Source organism: Penicillium riverlandense (genome assembly GCF_028828495.1).
Source record: "Penicillium riverlandense strain IBT 135883 chromosome Unknown utg000003l_segment0_segment0, whole genome shotgun sequence".
NCBI classification, from domain to species: domain Eukaryota; kingdom Fungi; phylum Ascomycota; class Eurotiomycetes; order Eurotiales; family Aspergillaceae; genus Penicillium; species Penicillium riverlandense.
In genome coordinates, this window is record NW_026643196.1 from 4837774 (window position 1) to 4862968 (window position 25195).

General features: G+C 50.2%; 9 protein-coding genes across 9 annotated transcripts; 2 read left to right on the top strand and 7 right to left on the bottom strand.

Moving 5' to 3' along the window:
* Positions 1–3598: 3598 nt before the first annotated feature.
* N7474_005591 (alpha/beta fold hydrolase) lies at positions 3599–4520 on the bottom strand (the record flags this gene model as incomplete). The annotated part of the gene is made up of 3 exons (XM_057197006.1): positions 3599–3857; positions 3918–4331; positions 4399–4520. The coding sequence occupies 3 exons, from the start codon at positions 4518–4520 to the stop codon at positions 3599–3601; spliced, it is 795 nt and encodes a 264-aa protein (XP_057054402.1).
* A 1382-nt stretch (positions 4521–5902) lies between these two features.
* Positions 5903–7309, bottom strand: N7474_005592 (putative MFS transporter; the record flags this gene model as incomplete). The annotated part of the gene is made up of 4 exons (XM_057197007.1): positions 5903–6488; positions 6537–7005; positions 7055–7096; positions 7150–7309. 4 exons carry the CDS (start codon positions 7307–7309, stop codon positions 5903–5905), a joined length of 1257 nt encoding a protein of 418 aa, XP_057054403.1.
* Positions 7310–8627: 1318 nt separating this feature from the next.
* Positions 8628–10233, top strand: N7474_005593 (putative monooxygenase; the record flags this gene model as incomplete). The annotated part of the gene is made up of 6 exons (XM_057197008.1): positions 8628–9433; positions 9482–9537; positions 9593–9641; positions 9700–9889; positions 9945–10048; positions 10104–10233. The coding sequence occupies 6 exons, from the start codon at positions 8628–8630 to the stop codon at positions 10231–10233; spliced, it is 1335 nt and encodes a 444-aa protein (XP_057054404.1).
* A 124-nt stretch (positions 10234–10357) lies between these two features.
* Positions 10358–12880, bottom strand: N7474_005594 (fungal specific transcription factor domain-containing protein; the record flags this gene model as incomplete). Its single annotated transcript, XM_057197009.1, has 9 exons — positions 10358–10453; positions 10508–10805; positions 10862–11036; positions 11101–11435; positions 11528–11548; positions 11610–11721; positions 11773–11806; positions 11863–12719; positions 12820–12880. 9 exons carry the CDS (start codon positions 12878–12880, stop codon positions 10358–10360), a joined length of 1989 nt encoding a protein of 662 aa, XP_057054405.1.
* Positions 12881–13313: 433 nt separating this feature from the next.
* N7474_005595 (cupin domain-containing protein) lies at positions 13314–14405 on the bottom strand (the record flags this gene model as incomplete). Its single annotated transcript, XM_057197010.1, has 2 exons — positions 13314–14048; positions 14103–14405. The coding sequence occupies 2 exons, from the start codon at positions 14403–14405 to the stop codon at positions 13314–13316; spliced, it is 1038 nt and encodes a 345-aa protein (XP_057054406.1).
* A 644-nt stretch (positions 14406–15049) lies between these two features.
* On the top strand, positions 15050–16393 carry N7474_005596 (DUF3500 domain-containing protein; the record flags this gene model as incomplete). The annotated part of the gene is made up of 2 exons (XM_057197011.1): positions 15050–15251; positions 15318–16393. The coding sequence occupies 2 exons, from the start codon at positions 15050–15052 to the stop codon at positions 16391–16393; spliced, it is 1278 nt and encodes a 425-aa protein (XP_057054407.1).
* A 182-nt stretch (positions 16394–16575) lies between these two features.
* On the bottom strand, positions 16576–17599 carry N7474_005597 (uncharacterized protein; the record flags this gene model as incomplete). Its single annotated transcript, XM_057197012.1, has 3 exons — positions 16576–16916; positions 16989–17315; positions 17404–17599. 3 exons carry the CDS (start codon positions 17597–17599, stop codon positions 16576–16578), a joined length of 864 nt encoding a protein of 287 aa, XP_057054408.1.
* Positions 17600–18637: 1038 nt separating this feature from the next.
* On the bottom strand, positions 18638–19504 carry N7474_005598 (uncharacterized protein; the record flags this gene model as incomplete). The annotated part of the gene is made up of 4 exons (XM_057197013.1): positions 18638–18829; positions 18907–19197; positions 19269–19330; positions 19405–19504. The coding sequence occupies 4 exons, from the start codon at positions 19502–19504 to the stop codon at positions 18638–18640; spliced, it is 645 nt and encodes a 214-aa protein (XP_057054409.1).
* Positions 19505–20731: 1227 nt separating this feature from the next.
* On the bottom strand, positions 20732–25042 carry N7474_005599 (NACHT domain protein; the record flags this gene model as incomplete). The annotated part of the gene is made up of 1 exon (XM_057197014.1): positions 20732–25042. One exon carries the CDS (start codon positions 25040–25042, stop codon positions 20732–20734), a length of 4311 nt encoding a protein of 1436 aa, XP_057054410.1.
* Between the last annotated feature and the right edge of the window lie 153 nt (positions 25043–25195).

A 25195-nucleotide genomic window follows, 5' to 3' on the forward strand; every position in this document is an offset into this window, starting at 1 on the left:
GCCATGAACATGTTCTTCCAAGTTCTTTTTTTTTTTTTTTTTTTTTTTTTTTTCAGTTCATCTGCCAAGAAAGCGTTCGTTGCTTTTGTCGGCCCTTCCTGGATTCAACGGTGCTACAAACCAGAGGAACGAAGATGGAATAATGATCACCTTTCCACAAATTTCCACAAACTGCTGCAGCTCAGCTAGCTAGTCCCCGAGATGGTCACCTCAGCTCTAACGTGAGCAAGGAACTTCACCGCCGCTGGGTGGGCCCCAGGCCAGTCCGAGTTGAAATTTCGGTGTCCGGCGTGATTCGCAGAGGGTGGCTGCAGCTGGGAGGAGGTATATTCCACTCACGAATAGGATGAGCAAATAGGAAGGTAGTTTTAGCCTAATTCCCGGCTCCACTGATCCACGAATGTACATATGCAGGCTACCGTTTGCTGACAGTTTGAATCGCTCTAGTCTTCCTTAATTAGTTGCTGAGTGAGACAGCCGGCATGCATGAGCGATGACTGCAGATCTGGCGTCAATTATTCTCGATTTCCAATATTCAAGGGGCCATGTGACCGGTCTGTAGAAAAACCAAACTGAAAAAACTAACCCAGCACGCGGCGCCTCCGGAGTTGTCGAGATCTAAATTGATGCCAGGGAATCCTAGCCCGAGGTCATAAGCGCGATACGTGTTGCTCTGGACCTTGTCCTTGCATTCGGACCCCTCAAACTGCAGCAACTTCACGGATACCTGCCTGAGGCCACGGAAGACGGTATAATGCATCCCAGGAACCCATTCTTAGGCAATTTCATTTGTTCTAAGTCCCCGTTTTGAACGGTTGGCTTTTCCTGATTTGCTTGCTGTCCCTTACACAAGGGAATTTTTCTTTGTAATTGCTGGGAATCCCCGCTATCAAGAGTATCGGGTTCTGGGCACGTAAGTCTATTTTAAAACCCTGGTTAGTTAGCACAGCTGTACACCGCTGCTTTGCCCGTTTTGCTTCCTTGATTTTCATGTTTTATCATTAACCGCCAGGCTACGCCATTCACGAATTCTGTCCATTTTCGATGCATTCAGTCGTCCAGAGACACGCCGCATTCAACATTGTGTATTGAGTTTTTGCTCACATGAACATTGCTCATATGACCACCTTTCTCCCTGTTCTCTGCACTGCATGCATCTTATTGCTTCGAATTATGAAGACAACACTCTGCTCACATGCTCTACATCTGCCACTTCCAGTGCGTATGATCTGTCTGCATACACCGGTTCGAGTATGATATCATGCCCCCATGGCTCTCTGCAGCTATCCGTGGATAGATTTACGAAATCCAACGTCTGCGTCTAGTAGCTCGCTCATTCCATTCTAGAAATTGCTAATGTGTTAGAGATCGGCTGGGTACAGCTCTGGGGCTGTTACACTCTATCAGTAGATGCCTGTCCACTGTTCCAGTGAGGTGTAGCACAAGGTTTTGGTGGCTGCCATGCGTTTGGGACTTATTTCCGCTTCACTTGGGTCTGAGTGAGCCTTGCCCAACCTCTTGGTCTGTGCTGATTCGCAGGTGACAGCGAATCGCCATTCAATGATCCCTGTTCGTACATTCTTTGCACCAGACTCCAGTTCAAAGGGCAGCCTAACACCGTTGTAACCACCGAGATCAGAGAATATTGGCAGCACGCCAGCCGCCTTGTGAACCCGAGTTCGACCGACAATGCCCTCGCCCCGGTGGTCTGGGTTGATCTACGTCTTCGAGAGTACATAGTCCCATCCTTCGGCCCGTTTCAGAAATCCTGTGGGTATGTGCCTCGGGCCCAGGCAGCAGACACATCTTCGCGCCAGCCCTCGGATACGCCGTTCTGGGGTTTGCATCGGACTACGCTCAAGATGGTAAATGTACCGTTTACTCCTAACACCCAATGTACTTCTCAGGGGGATTGATTGGTAGATCACACTCAGGATATGTACACTGCGCAGAAATAATCCTGTTATTGATTCTCCGTTGCAGTCACCCTCGACGGTGAGCAGCAATGTACGGCTGATCATTCCAGACATCGAATTCCGCCCTTATCCCCGACGCACGTAACATTTGACTCGAGACTTCGTGGTACTAAAGGTGCGCATAAGAACTGACGCTTCTTTGTCTACCGTTTCCGAGCTCATTATACTTTGGCCTAGGCAGGATCAAATCCTTGTTCGATCGTCCCGTCCGACACGTTACTATACCTTTTCCTCCGAATTTGTTTCTTAGAAGGGAAGGAGCTAATAAAGCTCTGTTCCTGCTCAGCTGAGGTGGGCTGTCGTAACTCAGGACGGTGAAAAAGACAAGCAATTCAAAGGAATATTTAAAAGTTCATCTTTTTCAGACCTATCTCCAGCTCAAAAATCTTTGGCAGCATTTCCTATTTCGAGGGTTTGCATACGCCTCCCAACAAACATTTGTTTTTCAACAGTTTAAAGAGAGCAAACGATGTCGAACATAAATCTCGACCCAGGGCACATCTCCTGCATCGGCGGGCGAACTGTTCTTACATGCTGGGGTTGTGCAGGAAATGCTCCTAGGTACGAACACCTGATGATTTACTTCGCTCTGATTCTGACGTTCACACAGAGGAGCTGTCTGCAAAGTATGTGATGGCCGCGGATTCACCATTTTTGTTTGCGCTCACTGCACCCCTGCAGCGGCAGCAGCCAGCTCCAGCACCTCTACAGCATCAGCCACAGCCACAGCCGCAAGCCCCGGATCCTCTGTTCCATCATCGCCAGGCTCTTTGAGCCGAAGTCCCTCGGCCTCTTATCCATCTACAGCTAGCGTTAGGACCAACAGCAGTCTCTGGCGACGGCTAGGGAATGTCAGAGATGACACGAGCAGTGGAAGGGCTCCAGCCAATACCCAACACAATATCTGAACGAGGAATATCTTTCGATTTGATTTTGGTTATACGACAACCACCTAAATGGTGTCTGGGTTATTCTATTTGAGTTGGGTTTTTCCCCGGATCAATCGGAACTGCGTTGGATGTCGATTCGGACAGTTTATATGTCTCAAAATGATACAGGAAAGAGTATATTATATCGTGGTTATCATTATCGGGGTTTCATGGAGATTGGCGTTGACTTCTTTGAATTTGGTTTGTTATCCAGGCTGGAATATGGTGTTAGATCTTTGGGGCCTTGGAGTTAATACCGGACTTGAAATTGCAAGGTTGTGGGCTCGACCAGCATACGATAGGGAACGGGCCACTAGATGAAATACTCGAACGAAAACCTTACTTTCTGTGTAGTCGTGCGCGTCCTAGAAGACGGAGAATACCCACCTCGCCGCTCTATTTTGGAGAACTAGTATCCTCGCCGTGTGATCCCCCCCGGAGAATATCTTCAGAGGTAGAAACCACATCCACTTCGGCTCCGACCAGTGACTTTCATGACTATTCCCATAATACCACCCTCATCCTCTGTTTAATGAGTCCTTTCAAAGCACGACAAGGATCAGGATGTGTGACAAGGAGACACAATTCCTTTCGAAAGTTAAATTGGTAATAGTAGTCGGAACTAGTTGAAGTTTGGTTTAGCCAACCTAGGGTGCCCAGAATCACATGGTACGTTCCTTGAGCAGATATAATCTAGTAAACAGGTAGAACGCCATCAAACTTCATGTCCATAAAGTACTGCAGGGCAAAATTGAAAAATATGGGGTCTTCAAGAAGGGCAAAATGGCCGGTCTGCGGTAGGATCAGCTGTCCAGCATATGGAATCCAGGCTGCCATTGTATCTGGTTGGTTTCTCTCAATGGCAACATCATGGTCTCCGTCGACAATCCAGACCGGACATTTGATCTTGGCCATCGCATCCGGGCCCCAGGTGGGCTCCGTGTCCCACATGCTAACAATAATGTGAATGCTTTTCTTGGTGTCTGACGAGAAAAGAAAGAGATAGACTTACTAGCTAACGCCTTTTACCATTGCGGGACAGCGAGATGGCAAAGGACTTAAGCTCTCACAGGTATATGTATTGCATGGGTCGCGTTTCTGTAGAGGATCCGAACTTGTGGAAAATGTGGTACCATTAGTGGAGAAGTCTGAATCAAGACTGCCACTCTCCGAATTAATTATAGGATCGTCCGTGCCAGGAATGCTCATGTTGGCTTGTAGGTTGGCCCCATGAGCAAATACCCGGTCAATGCGCGATGTGTAGTTCATGGCGAGATCGAGTCCAGTGATGGCACCGTCACTCCAGCCAAGGACAGAAACACGTGGAATTTCCAGGTGGTCAAGCAATGCGATTGCATCACGAGTAAAATCATCGTAGTGGAATCTGGTAAAATTGGCGTATGGGCTGCGACCTTCACCTCGAGTACTTTTCAATAGTCCAAATTAGCATTCTTATTCGCTCCCTTTCAGAAATAGGAAAAAAGGACACATACTCTTGCAAAATGACCCTTCTGGTTTGAGCCAGCATGTTGGCTTGCAGATACATCTGGTTGCTATTTCCGGTGCCTCCATGGAGTATAAGGACTGGCGTAAGTTTTGGTTCCTTTGGGCCCATTGTTGTATACCAGAGACTGATTCCAGAAGGTAGATTTAGATACTGGCCTTTATCTCCCCCGTGAAGAGGCCCTGCGTTCGGCTCCCACTCCCAACGAAGGACGGAAGCATTGAAAGATGCATTCGGCCCGCAATCTCTGGAAACACGAAAATATGTGAGCTACATTTTCTGTTCTCCTTTGTATAGATCTTGGTAAATTGGCACATACGCAGAAATTAGAAAACAATGCAGCAACATCATTGCCAGATTGTAAGCAAATTCCTTTCCACGCATTGTCCTTAGTTTCAAATATCGAGGTGCAGCAGCGCAGGTTAGGTATAGATATCTGCAGCTTGTGCCAATTGCGTCTCAAGAGACTCCCTTGAGGAGCAGCATTATTGTCAAATATGTAGTCCCATTCGATGTAAGCGGGGGAATACCAAAGCTTGATTTCCGGACCCGGGTTCTCGGATGCAAATCAGAGGGATACGAATGGGTCAGTGCTCGCTCTGGTTTCTATTGGAGTGAATAGTGAGGGGAACAACGCAAATTACGTAGCACAGATTGTCAGCCAAAATGTCCAAAATGTTGCTTTGTTGATTGGTCCTTTACTGGGCATGGTGGACAATGGTCGTTTTGGTTTCGGTTAATATTAGGCATTGATTGGCCACAAGGTAGGGGATGGCGGACGCCTCGACCGAGATTTCCTAGACTATGCTCTATGAAAAACCATCTGCTTAAATTATTCTTTTAGTCTGTCAACCCATAAATATCATATCCTGACAGGCCGTAGGGCAACACAGAGCAAGTAACAGAACAATGGATAAGCGAGAGCGATGGTACTAACACCAATTTTACAAATTGACAATTGGATGCTTTGATGCAGGCTCCTGCTAAGCTATAGATACTAGAGAAATTAGATTACCTTATACTTAATATGAATCAAAATTATAAGTTCCATATATGCGATTCTGACAGCAGAAAGTGTAATAAACGACGTACATAAACTAAATCCTAACGATTTCAACAGAGTGACAAGACAGTATTAACTCTGTGGTTGGAATTATACTCTCAAGTCACTTCGCCTCAGGCTGCCATTTCTGAGTGCAGTAAGGTTCACGTGCGAGGCAAACTAGCGTCCATTTTTGTCCAACTTATTCTTCAATCATCGCCATGGAACAGACTGATGGAGACGTCTTGCTTCCCTCATGGAACCCAGAATTTTGTCGAGATACCTGTGCACGTCGTGCTAAACTTCTACAGGGGAGCCAGAGAAATTATTACGGAGATGCATACATAGAAACATCTTGTGAACATCTTGCGAGTGTATAGAGGAATATAGTCGTTTGAATTCTGAAGGCTGATTTTATAGAAAAGTGCCGTTCTCGTCCTGAAAATCTTTCTCAGAACAATTTGTCTGTCCGTGCTCGAATCCACGGCCCAAAAATATAAAGAGGAAGAGCCAAAAAGATAATCGCCCACTGAATGCCCGCCATTTCGTAGAACATCTTCTCAATTCCTTCTTTGGCCATCCACGAGTATGCACCCTTTGATAAGCCAAAGGCGACGACATTTTTTGATGCATTCACCAGCACCAGAGCCTCGCCACTAACTCGTGGATATGAATCTACCACGTATGAGAGCATCACTGAAGGGACGAGTGTCAAAGATGCAGCGGCGATTGCTTGGCCAACCGCCGGGCGAACATAGCTCTGTCTCTGGGCGACGGTATATCCGAAGACTACAAGGCCGATGGGGCAGACCACAAACGGGAAAAGAAGCGCTGGTAGACGGTGTTCGGGCTTGTGGACGTTGCCGTTACGCTTGCGCATCCAGCGGGAAAGAATATCGGTCAAGGGACCGGCGATGGGCCAGGCAATCACAATACCGACGAAGCTGCTCATTGTGAAAAGGCCCAGGTCGGCAGAGGAAAAGAGGTAGGGCGGTGGGGAGAAGATCTGGGGAGCAAGAGTAGACATAATAACAACCCTGTTTACTGTTAGTGTTCTTGTCCAGAGACCTGGTGAGGTGACTTACCCTCCTAGCACAACGCCATACATGAGAGACGCAATAAGAACACCAGGGATTAGCATGAGAGGAAATGGTAGCACAAATTGGTATAGAATGTGCTTAAGCACACCCCGCTGCCGTGCCTCCTTGGAAATCCCAATGGTAAAAAGACCAGCCCAGTGTTCTTTGTAGTCCATTTTGGTGCGTTGTCCGGCGTGGGATGAGGTCCGTGCCGCCTCGATATGATCATTTTCGTCTTTCTCAAAATCATCGGCAGTTTGCAGCTCCTGATCAGGCTCATACAATGTCTCTGGGAGGAGGAAGATAGTCGTCACGAGGTTGAATGCGGCGATGATAGCGCAGAGAATGAAGAACCAACGCCATCCCTTAGCCTGGATAAGGTAGCCCGCAATAAGTGGGCCAATCTGCGAACCTCCAGAGAGGGCAGCGGCATAAACCGCCATGGCACTGGAGTAGTTTCGTTCATAGAACATGTCTGGACGAGTTTTTAGTGCCTGATTCGAAGACGCCGCCTAAGAACATACCTGCAAGGATACTCGGTCCTAGAGACTCGATTGAACCATATCCTGTTCCAACAGTTAGCAAATGGACGACAAGTGACACAGTATTCAAGCCTCACCAAAACTAGCGAATACTCGAGAGCCAAGCAGGCTATTGTAGTCCTTGGCGACTGCGCTCCAGATGGTGCCGCCCAAGAACATAGTCATAGATATTAGGACAATCGGGCGCTTTCCAAATGTCAAAGCAAGTGGCATCCAGAATAGATTCGCCAGTCCCATTGCTAGGACGGAGTAGCTGATCAGTGGTGACAGTTGAGGGAAAGGCAGATGGAGGTCTTCCGCCAACGATTCAAAGCCGGTCGCTATCCCCGACTTTTGTTTATTTGATGTCAGTATAAGTAAGTCCACCGTGGTCGAGGAGAGACACGAACAGAATACATATTGCCCATAAAAACGAAGATGTTTACGGTCAGAAGGGCGCCATATCGGACCCGGTTGGGGAAGAGCTGTTTCCATGAGTATTCCCACTTCACACAGTTGAGAGGACTATAATCATACCCTAGGATCGGTGACCTTCATCTTTGCTAGCAATTAACCCCTGCGCGGGCTGTTTGTGAAACTCGAGAGTGGGGCCGATGCGAGCAACGGAGCCGTAAGACAAGCAAGGGGTTCGGGAGGGAGGGAGACAGATAAATATACAAATTCCTCCAGCAGGTGTAGTCTAGGGAGAAAAGATGATGAATCACTAAGGAATTCAAATAGCCAACCCCATGGGGATTCCCCCCACAAAATTCTGTCACGCAAGAGCTATTCCTCGCCGAGCCAGACTTGAGTCTCGGGTACTCCGTGGGCGCTCGGATGCACTTCGGGACCACATTGCCGAGATCTCCAACCAATATCAAACCAAGAACAATTTGGCGTGTCTGTACTAAGATCATAGCTCGACCTGTTTTCATAGCTTGTTACTCGTGTTTGATCTCTCATTTTTGCTAGAGGCCAACATCACTGTTGTGTTGGTAGTCAACAATTTCCCCAGCCCCGATAGGCTCAATAGCACTCCTTGACATTAAACAAGCCACAATTCCACCAATCCTGTCTTAGGCCATTTGCTACAGGCTCGGTTCTTCGAGCCCTAACTAAACCGGGAGATGGGATCGGCACTTGTGACCCGATATTTTCGATTTCTTTGTTTCCCCTTGAAGGCAGTCGGGAACGTCCATATATTTGCCCGCGATGATATGCCTCCCAGGGCAGACAATGATAACGAAAGACAGTAAAATCAAGCAATATTCACAGTGATCCACTACGTCAACACTCGCGCTTAAAATTACGCGAATCTGGGAAATCCGATGGCTTCGGCATTCCCGAGTTCTCTTTAGCGGGGCGAGGCCGAGACCTCGGGCAGCTCGGTCATCCCGGGCTCTGGCTTGGAGCTGCCTATTTGATGTTTTTGCAGGTATTTGAGGGTGGAGGAACGTGAAATGATCTTCTTCTGTTCTCTCCAATTGCACGATCTAGTTCGAACAAACGGAGAGTCACTGAGAGAACCACTCATAATGGTGAGCTCCAAGGCCATTCCCGTAATGTAGTTGCTAACATGGAAGCTGTGAAGGTTCCTGAAGAAGCTCGCCTGCGCATCGTGGTCGTAGGTGCCGGCCTCAGCGGGATTGCTGCCGCCATCTCAGCCGCGCTGTCAGGGCATTCTGTCGATGTGATCGAGCAAGCCAAAGAGTTGGCGGAGGTTGGTGCGGGACTGCAAATTACACCGAACGCGTCTCGTCTTCTTAAATATTGGAAACTCCCGGATTCCGTGTGGGAGTCAGCTGCGGAACCGACGAAGGTCACGGTGCATCGCTATTCGGGCGAGATCCTGGCGCACGAGAGTTCATTTGACAAGAATATTCGGGCAAAGTACAATGCGCCGTTCGTGGATCTGCATCGCGTTGACTTACAACAAGCGCTGTTTGCGCGAGCACAGGATCTGGGGGTCACATTTCATCTCAATGAGAAGGTTGAGAAGCTTGACTTTGACAAGGTAACTGTGTCCACCGCGACTGGAAACCAGTACACCGGAGACCTCATCATCGCAGCTGATGGGCTATGGTCTCGGTGCCGCGAGGCATTTATCGGCCACAAAGACGAGCCAATTCCAACGGGGGATCTCGCGTACCGGATTGTGCTCACAGCGGACCAAATCTCAGATCCAGAGCTGAAATCGCTGGTCGAGAATCCCGAGGTGCATTTCTGGGCTGGGCCTGGAGCGCATGCTGTGGCTTATTCTATTCGTGGAGGCCAAATGTTTAACATCGTACTCTTGGTCCCAGATAATCTTCCCCCTGGTGTGTCAAGGCAGGCTGGTTCCGTGGATGAAATGCGAGAGCTTTTTGTTGGTTGGGACCCAATGTGAGATACGGTTCTCCTATAGGTCGATGGTGTGCTGACTGTTTCTAGCCTTATTCGCTTCTTGAGCTATGTCAATAGCGTCGATAAGTGGAAGCTAATGCACCGTGAGACTTGACTTGTTGAAATAAACCATGCGTTGAGACTAACATTCGTGAAAAGACGCTGAAATGGAGAAGTGGGTGAACGATGCCTCAAATTTGGTTTTCATGTAAGTTCCCGCAACCTCATCCCTATTAAGATCTAACTAATCGGTTTGGGAATGTCAGCGGAGACTCCTGCCATCCCATGCTCCCATATCTTGCCCAGGGCGCGAACTCCTCGCTGGAGGACGGTGCTGTTCTCGGTCTTCTACTAGGACATATGACAGACAAGTCGCAACTTCCTCGTATCCTGCGTCTGTACGAAAGCCTGCGCAAGTCAAGAGGCGAAGCAATTGTCCGGGAGACGTTCAAGCAGGTAAGGGTTTCCGAAAACTTGGTGACTGGGAATCCCACTGATTGGCCTTCAACAGAGACATGACTTCCACATGCCAAATGGTGAAGAGCAGGAGAAGCGGGACCAAATCTTCCTTTCCCAGTTGGGGAAGGAGATCAACGGAGCATTCCCTAGTCGGTGGTGAGTAGTAAATATCCAAACTCTGTTGTTTTATCATCCTGATTTGTGTAAACAGGACATGTCCAGAGGTGCAGCCCTGGTTGTATGGGTACGACGCGATCAAAGAGGTGGAGACCGCGGTTACACGGAACAAGGAGTTGTTTTCTACGAAGCCTCGACGACAGAACTGCTGCCAAATTCTTTAGTTAAGAGATGACTGTACATGATAGATCTGACTGAAATCATCCATTTCAATTCAATGTAGCAATCAAGTCCATGAAATATGATCACAAGGGAAAGATGTAGTTAATACCCGCAGGACGTAACGGACTATCCATCCAGCATCGGCAGCCCCCCAATATCATCAAACAACCTAGCTATGCCCTCGAAAGAGTAATCCGGAAATCCGAACCCATATGCCCATTCCTGTGATATCGTGTCAGACATCGGGAACTTCATGTTGCGAGGAGAATAACTTACAGGAATATCAAATGCCGACTGGCCCGGCTCTTGATCGAATGGGGTAGACGCTTCCGCCTCGCCTTCAGCCCCAGGCGCACTGGTTTGCTGTGCGCTGGAAGCTCGGAACTCTCTCAGATAATGCCGAATAATCTCAACTGATTTCCTCGCCACAACTGATTCATCCATCGCTTCGAGAATTTCCACGCCCATTTCCACAGACCGGAGTAGTGGCATTGTCTCGTCACACATGCCAAGCTTGGACATGGGCAAGAGAAGGGTAGATGTAGCGAACATCACGTACGTTGTGTTATACCACCTAAAAATAGTTAATTAACAGCATTGGTATGGGAGTCTTCGGTCTAGCAAGCGTACCAGCAGCGGAAGAATGTGTGGACCCGATAGATATCGTGGATGACTTCAATGGTTTTCATGGCTGAATCTAGGCACTTTGTAATAGTTTCCTCCAGTTCACTCGGAGGATGGCGCAGTTTGCGAGTAAAGTGGCTCAAAAAAGGCCGGAATAGTAGCATTTTGACGTTGTAATATCCTATTGTCGATTCCAGTCAGCCTCTCCGGTCAGTTTTCATGCTAAGCTGCTAGGGGCTACTCACGAATCCCCAGCACAAGCCGCTGTCTTCGAGCCCATTTCGGATCACGTAGGGCACTGCGCGACAGCTTGAATCCACCGATATCTGGTCTGATTTTCTCTGGAAGTCTTGCGAGCCAACGATCCATTTCCATTTCAATCTGAAGGGCGAGTTGTAGTTTCTCTTGCAGCGAAATCCTAGAGTGGTAGATCTGGACCGAGACTCGTCTGATTATTTGAGCGAAGTCGATCATCCAAGGAATAATGCCGTATTCTGTGTCGTCTCTTTCAGGGATAGCTCGATTGTGGTACTCGTCCATTCCAAGTGTATCAGGTCGCCCGACAGAAAAGCTCATCTCTCTTCATCGGTATTGGTCAGTCAATGATCAGATTATACAGTGGCAGTCAAATCCTTAAAGGATATAGAAAGGAATGGGGTTAAATTATCTTACATCTCCAGAGAGAAGAGTCCCCTGCAGTAGAGAGTAGCATGTCAGATAATAATTCGAAACTTGGTAACATTTTCGAACTTACCACCACGTCTTGGAGATCCAACTCGAGCGCTGGTCTTTGGGGTGCCGGACCTCCCTGTTGAATCCAGCAGAAAGGCATGTGCGGACCGCCAGCCCGAGATACATGTAAGCCACTGACGAGCGAAGTTAGTACTCGCGAAAACATTGATGGTTAAAACACCCACAATTCGGATTGAGTTCATTTTGGCAAATTTTGGCCTAGGGAAGAATATTGTTAGTCAATCTCCAATCCAAAAAAGCAGGCTGTCACATACCATCAAATAGAGACATTGAACAGTCTCAAGATCATTAGAGAACCGCAGGTAATTCAAATAAGCCTGCGCCTCGCCAAAGAGCTTTCGACTCCATTCAAAGCGTGTCAGGCCAGCAGTTCTGTCCTCATCCCAGACACGCACCAGCGCCCCAAAAGAGAGCACACTCAGGTACAGGGCAACGAAGCTAGGCTCGGGTTGTTGGGATCGGTTAAACCAAAGGTCATTGGCGCGAGCCAGGAAATCATCCTTGTCAACGAACGGGTGAATAAAATGGATATTCTCGAAATAGCCATTCATAAACAGGTGCGCCTGCTCGAAATAATAGTTCTGATGATCGATGGACAAGCTCTGTCCAGCTCCGGTGGTGGAAGGTGAGAAGCTAGGGTTGTGTAACGTCGAAATCAGAGAAAAAGATGCATCGGCTGGCCGGGGATTCCACCGCTGTTCCGACGCTTTGGGCTCCCGCGCTTTTTGCAGGTGACCAATGATGGCGGCAGAAGATGTGCTACCATGGAATTCAATGCCGTTCGTGTGCGTGTTCAGCTCACTTATTTCATCGTCGACACTTTCTGCCGACTCCTCTGGTTGCTCGCCGGGAAGCTTGGGAGGTTCGCGCGGCGTGGAGCCATTGCGAGGCATTGAGCACGGGGTCGTTTCAACGCCGGCTGGAACAGGTGGCTGGATTGGCACTCCTTGTACCTGAGGAGTTGGTTCCGACGTAGCAACCGCCTTCTCGGCCGTACGCAGCCGCGAGGTCAATTCGTCGACCTTCTTCTCAAGATCAAGAACATAGCTGGCAGACCGGCTGCTTTCTCGCTCGCGGTAATTCCCCTGATATACACAATCAAGCTGGCTTTCTGGAAAGTTGTCAGCAGATTGTTTATCGGTAACATAGGCCTTTTCGTACTTCTACAATGCGCACAAGGGTACTGCTCGTCGCATTTGTATTTCTTCAACCTGCACCGGTCGCAAGCCTGGGCGGCACGGGGCCGCTTGGCTCGCTTGGGTGCAGATTCATCTGGGTTTGGAGACGTAGACTGGTAATTTTGCATCATCCAGGAATCATTCTGTGTATTTGATAGGTATAGATAGCACGGGTGGTTTTTGATGATCCTTGAACGAGGCAATCCGGGATTTCCGGGAGATCAGGGTCACCACACGTGACTCCCCGCGGGGAAGGAAGCATACGCTTGAAAGCAACATTATTTTTAGTCAGTGTTAGATATTTGCCCATAGTATGGCATCCAGTGTATACACTTCGAGCTATTATATAGATTGCCCCGAAAAAGTATTGGGTCGATGGGTAGCGGTGAAGTGTGTATGATGGTGAGCTACAATATATCTTTTCTACCACCCAGTATCTGTAAAGCACACCGTGAGTGGTAAATCAAAATATTTATCAGTGAAATTGGTATTTACACCCCGGTATATACTATTCGAGTCTTCCCAGGTTACAGCTTCACATTGAGACGCGCCGCCACTGACTCAAGCTGCGACAGATCCAACGCCGGCGCCGAGTCAGGCAGAACCACTTCCTCCAAGGGCTTGCCGACCTCATGAATCAACGACTCAATGCCATCTCCATCGGAGAAAGAATGAACCCGAACATATTTGCTCTCAAACCCAAGCGAAAAGGCCTGGCCCGCCGGAACAACAACAGTCTCGCCCTCACGGAACAAAGTCCCCTCCTCGCCCTGCAAGGTAACCCTAAGAGCACCCTCCATAATACAGAAACAATGATCCACCTTCTCGAAGGTCACGAACCTTGAAAACAGTGTCTCGCCATAGTCTTTCGAAGACTCGATACTAGAGATCGCAACGAGGCCATTACTCTGCTTGGTCGTGACGAACGGTCTAGACATCACGCCGCCGGCCATCCACCGCGGACCCGTGTTCGCACGCAGGAAGTATCCCTCGTTGCCGTCGGGCAATTTCTCGTCCTCTTTCGTCCACTCGCCTACCTCCGGTGCCTGGTAGTGGGGCTGGAAGACGACGTCGAATTTCTCCTTTGCGGCCATGACCTTGGGAATCAGCAAGGCCTTTAGATCTCGGTTGTCTGTTTCGGGCACGAGGATTCCCTCAAAAGGCTCGGAGACGTAGCGGAAGAAATCCACCCAGTCGCCGGGCGTGATCAAGCCCTGGGTTTCGGTGTGCGGGCCAATCATCTCGGGGTTGTGAACAACTTTCTAGACAGTTTGTTAGATGGTAGCTACCGATTGACCTGGAGAGGTTTTACATACAGGTGGGATATAAGCAAAGTCACCGGGGGCCATAATCCGGCACTTGTCACCATTCCACAGCTTCAGGTAGCCCTTGGTGACAAGAAAAACGTCGTGAGCATGGTTGTGGTAATGGAAACCCGGTGCGTCGGAGAGGACAGCACCGCTCTGGAACACAGCCATCAAACCACCTGTTTGTTTTGCGGAGGCCAGAATGCGAAACACGCCTTTGCTGCCGGGGATCGTGATGCGCTCGCCCTCATACTGTGGGATGGCGTAAGGTACGCGCGCTGCGGGCGGTTCGTTGCTCCACGATAGAGACATGGTGTTGGAGATGAGATCTGAGAGATGAAGATTGCTCCGTAGAGCGATGTTTTCATTTAAAGAGTTGGACATCGGCATGCGGGGGAGTTTCAAGCCGAGCGGGTTCTCCGCTCGCTTCCGGGCAGTCGGAAGACCCGAGTTGGAGAATAAAATTAGTGTTGTGGATCATACATACTCGAAAAACGTCTGCAAAGTATTTTATTTGAGAGCCTTGATCAGTCAAAAGAGTCGCATCTGCGAAGGAGTGGGTTCCAGTATGAATCGTCCTTACAGTGTACGAGCAAAACCTTAAAAAAGGCAAGTCAGGGTAGCGAAGACAGACACCACCCACCATCTACCGAGTATAAGTGGCCAAACCAAATCATTCACCCAGCAAATGCCAATGCCGGGACGGTAATTCAGACTGCCTAGCACCCGTCCATGGCCTGATCAGAGCATAACCACGCTGCTAAATACCTTGCCCGGTCACATGACTGACCACAGTAGCGGCGGATAAAAAGTCATCCGCGTGGAGCAGAGCATGTGGAGAGGCGTGGGGATGTACAAATGGGCCGGACTGCCCCTCAGCTATTCTCGGTCTTCTGTCCAATATTATATCCTCCCGTTTTCTGGTGTTTTCCCCCCATAATACATAGCATTGCACTATGGCTGCCGACAAGCCGACGGGCGAGTACCGCCAGTACCTGCCAGACCTGAACATCCCGCGCTTCCAGGCGATGTGCCAACAGGATGCGCACGAGTACGCGCACGAGTTCAAGACGAAACATAATCCGCCGTGGCTGCATGCGTTGTACATGCACTGGCTGGATCTGTACCAGGAGCCTTTTAAGGGCGTTACTACCGATGGTACGGTGAGCCTAATAAACCAATGAGTTAGGTATGAGGGGGGCAATGAGCTAATTCAATTGCCAGGCAATGTCCGCCCCGGGCTTTTCACATTACAGGACGAGGGTGTGCCCATCCAAGAGATTGTAACCGCCACCGAAGCCGCCATCGCACACCTAGATAACAAGCAGAAAGAGGCCCTGAGCTACCACATCGACTCGCCGCAGTGGCGGACATGGTCAAACCCTGAGTTCCTGCTGAGCCACAAGGGCATCCGGCTAGACGAAGTGGACACCACCACGCGGGATTCCATCATGAACATTCTCAAAACCACCCTCTCCCCCGAAGGCTACGACAAAGCCGTTGCAGCGATGCGCATCAACCACTTCCTAGGCGAGCTGGTCAAGTCCCCAGAGGTGATGAACGAGTTCTCGTACAACTTCGTGCTGTTCGGGAAACCGTCCACCACGCGGCCGTGGGGGTGGTCGTTCTACGGCCACCACCTGTGCCTGAACATCTTCCTGTACAAGGGCCAGATTGTTGCGTCGCCGTGGTTCACGGGCGCGGAACCCAATGAGATCGACGATGGCCCACACGCCGGCACGCGGATTATGCAAATGGAAGAGAAGCTCGGTCTGCAGCTTATGCAGTCACTGTCTGGCGAGCTGCAGTCCAAGGCGCGTGTCTACGCGCAAATGAACGATCCGGCTATGCCGCCTGGCCGCTGGAACCGCGATGACCAGCGCCATCTGTGCGGCGCATACCGGGACAACCGCGAGGTGCCGTACGAGGGGATCACAGCGTCGACATTCAGCGCCGCACAGAAGGAGTTGTTGTACGGGATACTCGAGGAGTACCTGCTCTACCTGCCCGCGAAGGCGCGCGCGATCCGTCTGGAGCAGGTGCGCGCGCACGAGGGTGAGACGCACTTCTGCTGGATTGGTGGTAATGGCGACGAGGATCCGTTTTACTATCGCATCCAGAGCCCCGTTATCCTTGTCGAGTTTGATCACCACTCCGGTGTCTTCTTGACGAATGAGGAGCCGAAGAAATTCCACATCCACACGCTCCTGCGAACGCCTAATGGCGGGGACTATGGGTATGCTCTGCGCCCGCAGATCCCGGCTGTGGAGGGTTTGAATGGGAAGCATATCACTTGGTAGGTGGGTTCAAATAGAGGAATGCTATAATCGATTGCTGTATATTGTATGAGATCAATCTTGGAAGAACTCCTTGTTTCTGTCTGGAGCAGTGTTTTGGCTGGGAAAGGCAAGACGAGTGCATTTCAATATTTCTTACATAGTAGATACATGTATCTCTCTTCCTCTTCCTCACACACTGCCACTCAAACTTTCGGTCCCACAAACCCACCTGATGGGGGCACCTCTGGGCCTGGGCCTCCCCGGAAGGGGCCTCGTGGGCCACCACCGGGGACCATAGTGGCAGAGGGAGTAGCAGTAGACGTAGGCGTCGCCAGAGGAGTGGACGACACAGAGACACTTGCTGAGGAGGCAACATAAATTTTGTTGATAGCGCCAATCTTGAGATCCGTAATACCTCCGATAGTATAGTTTTCGTGAGAACCGTGGTCATACCAGGTGAGATCAGGCCGTTCACCATCCCAGCTCCAGAAAAGCGTGGCCGAGCAATCCCATGAAATGTGACTTCCTGTGGACCCATGAGAATCTACATGGAAATATTAGTTCAATATCTTTCAAGTAGGCTGGTGTTGTTTGTAGGATGGGAATAATAATGTACCCGAATGGCACTTCCCGTGCAGCACTTCTCCGATAGGACCCATTTTCCAGTCCGAACATCCCTTGAAATTATTCAGGTTCACCACACAATCGCCGTCCAGGTTTGCATTGCCGAAGGTCAGTTCCGGGAAGTACGAAGGCGTCGGACTAGGTGTATATGACACGGGCGTGACAGTATTGGTCGCATTGATGGCGAGGTTCGTAACACCCGCAAGAGAGACCTTCTCGCCACTCTTTTTGGTGTAGGTGAAATGCGGGAAGTTGTTTTCCCAGTACCAGCTGAATGTGTTGCCTTCGCACTGGCCGTGGTCCTTGAAGGTCCAGGACCCTGAGCTTCCACTCGTCCCGGCTGCATAGCGTAAGTATAGCTAAGTATAGCGCTATGTGGAAAGTGTCATAGAAATAGGCTCGCATACCGTTCACACACCGGCCGTCTTGTATCGTTCCAATATACCGGTCCCTAGGTCCCTTGATCGAGCATCCTTCGATGTTGTTGAGCGCGACATTGCAGAGCGAATTGTACCATTGAGAGTAGAAGGTGAGGCTGCTGTCGCTACTATACGCCAGATTGGCGAGTAGAGCCGTAGTCAGAAGTGTGGTGGGCAGGTGCATTGTAACGGATAACTAAGTCCTGGAGACAGCACCAAGGAGAGACTTGCTTGAGGGATTCAATGGCTTAATAACGCTAGGAACATTGACAAGGCTCTTTTGACAATCAGATCATGATATAACTATTATTTCACCAACCCTATAAATAGTACCTACCGTGGGATTAGGCCTAGGTGATGTGGGACAAGCCTTCCTTTCAAGATACAGATCGACATCTAGCCCCCACACAGCCTCTCAGCCTTGTATGTAGCTTGCCCTCAATTGGCGCAGTCGCCACATTAAACCTTAAACCATCCGTCTACGACGGCGCAGTCCCTGATCGACGTGATATCCCAGGGATTCTCCAGTACCAGGTTGTAGTTATTCGCCACGAACAGCCCCTCGGGCCAGACCAGAGAACGTGGCCTGCATCGGGCCGCCCAAGATCGAGGTCGAGCACTTGTCGAACTGGGTTACATCCGTCGGGCTGCAGACAGGCGAGTGAGAGCGAGAAGGGGTATCTTGCGGGTTGAGGGCCACCCAGGCTCTCGTCCCCATCGCTCCCCGGCCAATGAGTGCTGGCAGCAAGGTGATATTTCGCGCCCTCTCAAAATGGGGAACAAGGGTGTAGGGTGAGTAGAAAGTGATGGAAGTAGACGAGAGAGACAGAAAGGAGCAAAGGAGATGGTGCTAGCGTCATATAAGGTCTCCAAAACGATCGACGAAGCTATGATGCATGCGAATCCTACTCTTGAGACCACGTCGTAGTCTCTGAACGGAATGCTATGACTGGTGTGTAACCAAATAAAGTGCTTATCAGTATTGATCGTGTACGCCTCAAGGCAACAAGCACAAATATATACCACCCGCAGCGCTAGAGAACAAGATAAACAATATAAAAGCCGCAGCTGACATCACAGAAATTAGAACCAGCGGATGCGTCAAGTTTGGATCGATATAGGGAGGGAGGAATAATTAGGGAACAACGCTCGCCTTCATCTGCCACCCATCTCGTATAGGACTAAGGTCTCGTTGCACGTATTAGTTGCCAACCGACCGTCCTTAAGAAGTAACCCTCAGATCATCATGGTCCGGTATGAGCTCGTAGCCACCTTCCGAGGGCAAGATCTGTGCAGCGATGATAATCGAGGCGGCACAAACGAGCCCAATACACCAGCTGACCGTGCAGAAGATCCAAGACTGGTCGAGTCTCCAGCCAACGAAGAACCGGTCCTCGTTGTCGAACAGGTATGTCTTAAAAAAAAAAAAAGGGCAGTTAGCAAAGGAGAGTTGTTTCTTTCCGAGCCACAAGGTAGTTAGATAGGACGTACCACAACCGACATACCAGCAGCCTGAACGACCGCCGAAAGAATAATCAGCAAGCTAAGGATGCGCCACCCATTCTCGCGGACCCGTTTCCCGCCCGACAGAATAATCAGGTATGCGACGACGCTCATGCCTTGCAGCACGACGGCAAAGGACATCAGGAAGCCGACGGATCGCCACATCGAGCAGAAATACCGGTCTTCGCCATGGCAGTCGTCGCGCTGGGGGAAGCTTTCGCAGGTATCCGTGAGGGAGGAACAGCGGCGGTGGAGACCGTAGGAGTAGTGGTAGGCTGGCTGTATAGTTGGTCGGTGGAGGTTAGTGAATTCTTCTCAGAGATCGAAAGATCGGGTGGGGGATGGCGCACCTTGTCGCTATGATAGCTGACCCATTTCGGGATGACGATCGAGCAGAGAGTCAAGGCAAAGGCTGTCGTTCGCGGGTGCCTGGTTAGTACAATATGCCTCCACGACGAGCCTCAAGCGCGCGATGGCGGAACTTACAAGCTAGGAACACCACCAGGGTACCTGCGTAGACGATCGTCTTTGTGAGAAACCCGGTGTAGTTTCGGTCAGTGCCTCGAGGCACGAGGTGGAAGTCCATCGCGGTGGCGGATGGTGGATGCGATCACGATGAGCTGGAGGTTGGAGGGGCAGGGGATCCCATCGGATAGAGACAAGATGCACGGAGTCGAGCACAGCCCTTGAGGAGATCGAGCCAGCGAACCTCAGGTGTCGCGAGGACAAGGTGAAAAGAGAAGAGGGAGGGGGAGGCAAAGCTGGGGGATAAGGTAGGTGCGCACTGATAAGGCACTGGCCGTTCCCGTCTCCACTCCCAAAACCGGGCGGAGGGCCTGCAGCGGCTAACTTTTCCTACTGGTCGGTCATACACCGTGATCTTAGTAATAATAATCTGGACAGCATAGGCACTAACTACAGATGGGTATGGAAACATCTAGCGGCACGCTCTGCCTCCCTGGCTTTTCCATCCTGCACCAGCTTGAAGATCTTCTCCTGATCTTCCTCCAGGGCCATCATGCCCTGGAGATGCGCGGGGCCAACGGCGTCCAACCTTCTTCATTAGCGATAATCGATCCGCCATGAATAGTCCGCATAGTGACTGACTCCGAGGCCTAACTGCTTGTTTTTTGAGTTTCCGGCAGTGCCAGCGACGACCAAATCAGCACAGCTTCTTATTTTACTACTGATGTGTTGGTCGAGTCACATAGGTAAAGGTGACGTACTAACCTGAGTACCCTGAGGCGGTGGGTTTCTACCCACACTCAGAGGCTTTTCAGTGGCCTTTCTTGGGGGCATGACGTCAAAATAAACAATGGGAGCATTCTTCGCGGAGCATTAGCAAAGATCTCCTATCGACAAGAGCGTGTAACTGCGAGAGGAAAACCGTGAGAAGCGGGAAGACACGAAGAGAAGAGAGTAACTTGCAGAAAGGATCAAGCCACAGGAGAGAAAGAATAAGCAGGATCCCCTTCTAGACGCCTTTGCCATTCCTGCGAACGTCGAAAGTCAAGGGCAGACTGAGTCGACCCAGGTAGTGGTGATGTGGCGGCCGTCCGTTAGGAGGGGTAGTAGATGTAACATCACATGTAGAAGGTTCAAGGGATAGGGTACCATAGGATGTTTCTAAACGGGAAATTACCATGGATAGAAATAGCATATCTAGTTGTCAACTGTTGCTACCCCAGGCCTCGATTGTGCCTTGTGTACGCGGCCGACGGATTTCGACCATCTCACAAGCTCTTCGGTTGCTCTATCATCTTCAACATCTCAATGGCCCCATTTCTCATGGTAGCATGCCTTGAACAATGATTTATACCATGAAGAACTTCTCCCATCGATCCCTCTGCGCCTGGGGCAATACCTCCATACACCAACTCGGCAGCCCACCGTCACTAGAATCCGCCGTCTCTGTGTCTGTGTACGTCCACTTCTCCAAAAGCGTATCCATCCATTCCTCAATCCATACCACGTGTCTTTGGCCACCTGAACCAACCATAGGTACCATGCCTTTTGGCACATATTCAGCCTGTCGAAGGGCCGGCCCGCTATAGAAGAACTGGTGTTGAGGATTGCACTTGCCCGTTATGCCATGAGGATGATCTAGCGTGGTATCTGAACTTGACTGGAGATCGCAGTAGCAAGGTCGACATAGAGCAGTCAACGGACAGGAACGACAGAAGTACCATTCGTTGATTGAGATGATCTCATGCTTGCAGGTTGAACATTCGGAGAGAGTGTCCACGATGCGCCAGGTATCATCCGTCCGTGTCTGGTCATCATCCGGATTTTGATCCTCTACTTGGGTCTCATCATCCGCGAGACGCGTTCGATCCAACGAGCTGGACAGATCATGTTGGACTTCTTCTTCCGTATTATGTCTCAGTTCCGCGTCATCAGATCCCTTGTTCCACGCCTTGATCAGGTATAAAGCCGCGCGAAGATCGTCGTCACTGTCCATGGCAAGTAAGAACACCTTGAAAAGCATCACAAAAGCATCAATGTCATTTGCGGGATCATCATCTGATAACAAAGCGATGCATCTTCTCACGGCTTCACTGAGAAGTTTTCGGGCATGGAAAATATCACCGCTAGCACTCAGCCAGCTCGAGACGATCAAAGAAACCTCGCTAACATCGTCCTCAGGTAATACCAGAGGAGCATCTCCGCAGAAGGAAATCTCTGGGTAATAAAGACACACAGCCGCCAAGCGACTCAATGATCGCGTCTGAACCGGTTTGATCCACCAGTGATGGGGTACGTCTGATGAAGCGGCAATCTGGCACCAACTCTGAATAGCGTCGCGGAGATGGCCCTTTTCGAATAATACGGACGCAATCCAGAACTTCAGCTCTGCGAGGTTGACCCAGTCAGGCGCTGAGTTTTCGAGTTTCCCCGGGATCGAGGCGATGAGGACGAGATGCTCCGTGTCTTCCGTTGTGAGGGCATAGTGAAGAGCACTATGCATGACGCGACTTTCAAAAGCAAATGAGTCAACAAGAAACATTGCAAAATTACTCGCTTCCATCCCTGCAATCTGCACTGCCTGCATGTCCTGGGAAACATCAGAGGCAAAATCCAACGCAGGCCGGAACCAATGCGGCTGACGCAGTTCACGGAAAATGACGAAAAATGAGAGCAGAAGACCTGAATAGATGAGGTCTCTATGTTCAGCTCCTGTGAATTCTTTCCAAGCTCTATGCGCAGTAGAAATAGCTTTCTTGGTCAGTTTGGCACGGTGTTCCATGTGTGCGGCATCTAGCAGATTTCCTATATGACCATGCAAGCCATACCCAGGACCCTCTGGATCGTTGCTCAGCGACACGACGAGATCAAAGTGCTCTAATGCCTCCTTGTGTCTCCCGATCTCGCTACATGCACGCGCCATGTCGTTGTGGATGACAGAGAGAGATTGCTTGCTTAAGGCAGGTGCTTTATCGTGCTCATCGAGAGCAAGCTGAAAGTGCTTCCGGGCATCTTGGAAGTGATAATGCTGGAGCAGTGCCTGCGCGACACGGGCGTGCCACATGGCTGTCTTGTGCAAGCCTTGCAACTCGGCGGTGTGTATGATCTCGCCACTGCGTAGGTGGGTTGTAATGTCTGTTAGTTTGTCCGATGTTTCGGAGTCCGTGTACGTAGCCGTTATCTCAGTATAAGCAAACAGCAGGGTGCAGAGCGCCTCTGGGAGCCCATCCTTATCGCTGATATCCTCTGGGCCCAGCCAAAGACGTGAGCAGAATCGTGCCATGGACGAGAACAGGACTGCAAAGGGACATGCATTATCGCCTGCTGTTTCTTCAAAAGCTCTCCGCTTATCAGGAGTAAGCCAATCGAGAACCATCTCTGCCACCTGGTTTGCGGTATGCCGATCGCCACTGTTCCACCAAAAATGGCCAAGTTTTGAGATATTACTGGATGAGTGGAAGTTGTGGCTTGCTGAGAACCGGATGAAGGTTTCGTTAATGATCCAGTTCTTGAGTAATGATTCATCGGTTAAGAGATCAGCAAGGAGAGACGAGATATCTTCTCGTCGACCCGTGGCAACTTGCTTTGGATCCGCTGACCTGAGATGCAAGGGGAGGCACGTCTGTGCGTATACTTTGAGAGGCCCTAGGAACTTATAGGAACTTGGCGCGTCAGACTTTGCGAGAGCATACAGCATAACGAACAAAAAAGTCGCACCGGCTTGATCGTGGTTGACATGAACGCGCCCAGCATCTATAGACGATGATTCGAAGAATTCATAAAAGGAACTATGCCGAAGCGTGACAACTGCAGACCTGTCGTATTCATCTTCCCCGTCCACGGGCAGTCGCAGCGAAAACAGCGACGAGTATACTGTGCGAAGATCATCTTCGAGGTTCAGGACCTCTTCTCCGAGGAGGATCTCCAAAATGAGATCAAGATGCTGTACAGTCAGAGGTCTCTGAGCCAGTGTCACGAAGGAGAGTATGGTGTTTAACTGTTGAAGCTGGAACCCTTCTTCACCAGACATTGTATCTGATGCTGATAGCTCCCTCGTGAGCCGCTGCAGTTCCTCACGCAGCATCGCGCTGATTCCTTTAGGCATGGTTTTGACGACTTTGCGGATCTGTTCTCTTGTTCTGCAGCGCAGTACATTTTTTATGACAAGGTTGGCCCATTCCCAGAGGCCCTCTGCTTGTGTGCATATATCTCGGACGACTTCGTCTTGGAAGTCTGAAGCATCGCGGAACAGCTTGGACTTTTGGAGCTTCTGAGAGACGTAACTGTGCAGATCATCCTTGTTTTGGTTGTTGGTGATTTCAATGTCATCTATCAGTCCTAGCGAGTGTTCGTCAAGAATGCTGCGTACTGAATCCCTGCCTAAAAGGACGACTCGTACTGGTGGCTGTCTTTCCATTCCATCCGAGTGTGTCCTCTCAAGCAGGCTGAAAAACAGCTCTTGCTCGTCTGGATCGGCCTCGTCGATGCCGTCAATGACAAAGCAAACTCCATCGTCCGATGATGCCTCAAAATAATCGAGCAAGAGCTTCCTCCAAACAACATAACTGTTGCCCGGATCTCCCTTCAAACAAAACTCCTCAGCATGGACCGCGAATGTCGACCGCTGTACAGCCACCTGCCATGCCAAGGTTCGCAAAGCTTTGTTAAACGAGCGCAAATCAACATCATTATTCTTGCAGAAGAAAGATGCAACGACAGCGTCTTCTTCTTGCGCAAGATCACCGATAATCTTCGACGCCAGATACGATTTCCCAACGCCAGGACCACCATGGATCCAAAGCAAAGGCTCGTTCCCATCCCACCACTCCCTAATTCTCTCCTCAACCCACCTCCCCGACCCTGGAATCCGACCCTCGCTGATAGCCGAGAAAACTTGCCCCGAAGCAGAAACAGGCCCTAACAGCGCCTTCAACCTGTCCATCCTCTCCCTCTCATCCTCCAGCTTACTTTTCTCAAGCAACACCGCGGTATTCTTCAAAGCTTGACTGGTAAGATTCAAACTATGTGCAGAAACCATCTTATGTTCCTGTCCCGTCAACTCCTCCAATTCAGCCAGGAGCGCCTGAACCGAGGAATCCTCAACAAGGACATTCTTCGCCATTCTTGCGAACCGCGCCCTGAATGAGCCCCGGCTGAGCAGGCTCTGCGATACGCCGCAGACATGCAGAAAAGTAACAAGAACTTTCACAATAACGGCCTTCATCCCCTCACTCAGCGGGACGCCACGGTAGGAATCTAACCGCTGCGCAAAATACCCTAGTTTCTGGAAAAGGGCATTAATGCTGTCAAAAGCATCGCTGACTCTTCGTGCAGCGCGGATGAGAAGGAGCATTGCGCCCATGATTGTCGACGCAGGTGGAAAAGCCATCGAGACAGCGCCGGAAATTAGATCACCAAAGTTCTCAAAGGGAGATAGGATTGTTTGCATAGCGTGGAAAAGGGGGCGCTTTTTCATTCGGAAGTCCGTGAAATGCTCCTTCTCTGACTCAAGGTGGCTGGAGAGGTCGGAAGGTGTGTTGAGCTTGGGGAAGTCGGGGGATGTCAGCGCGGTGCCGGTCTCTTGGACATAGCTGGTGCAGGCTGTTTCCCAGAGGGTTGAGAGGCTGTCTTCTGATGATGATGACATTTTGGAGGACATGGTGGGAGGCGCCCCGTGTGGCTCTTGCTACAACTGTAGGTAATGAGAGAAACGATCTGAATGAGATCAGTAAGGTTGCGTAGGCAAAACCCCTACGACTCGATTACCCCTCGTATCCAACTCAGCCGCACCCTCTTTTGGATTAGTTCTGTT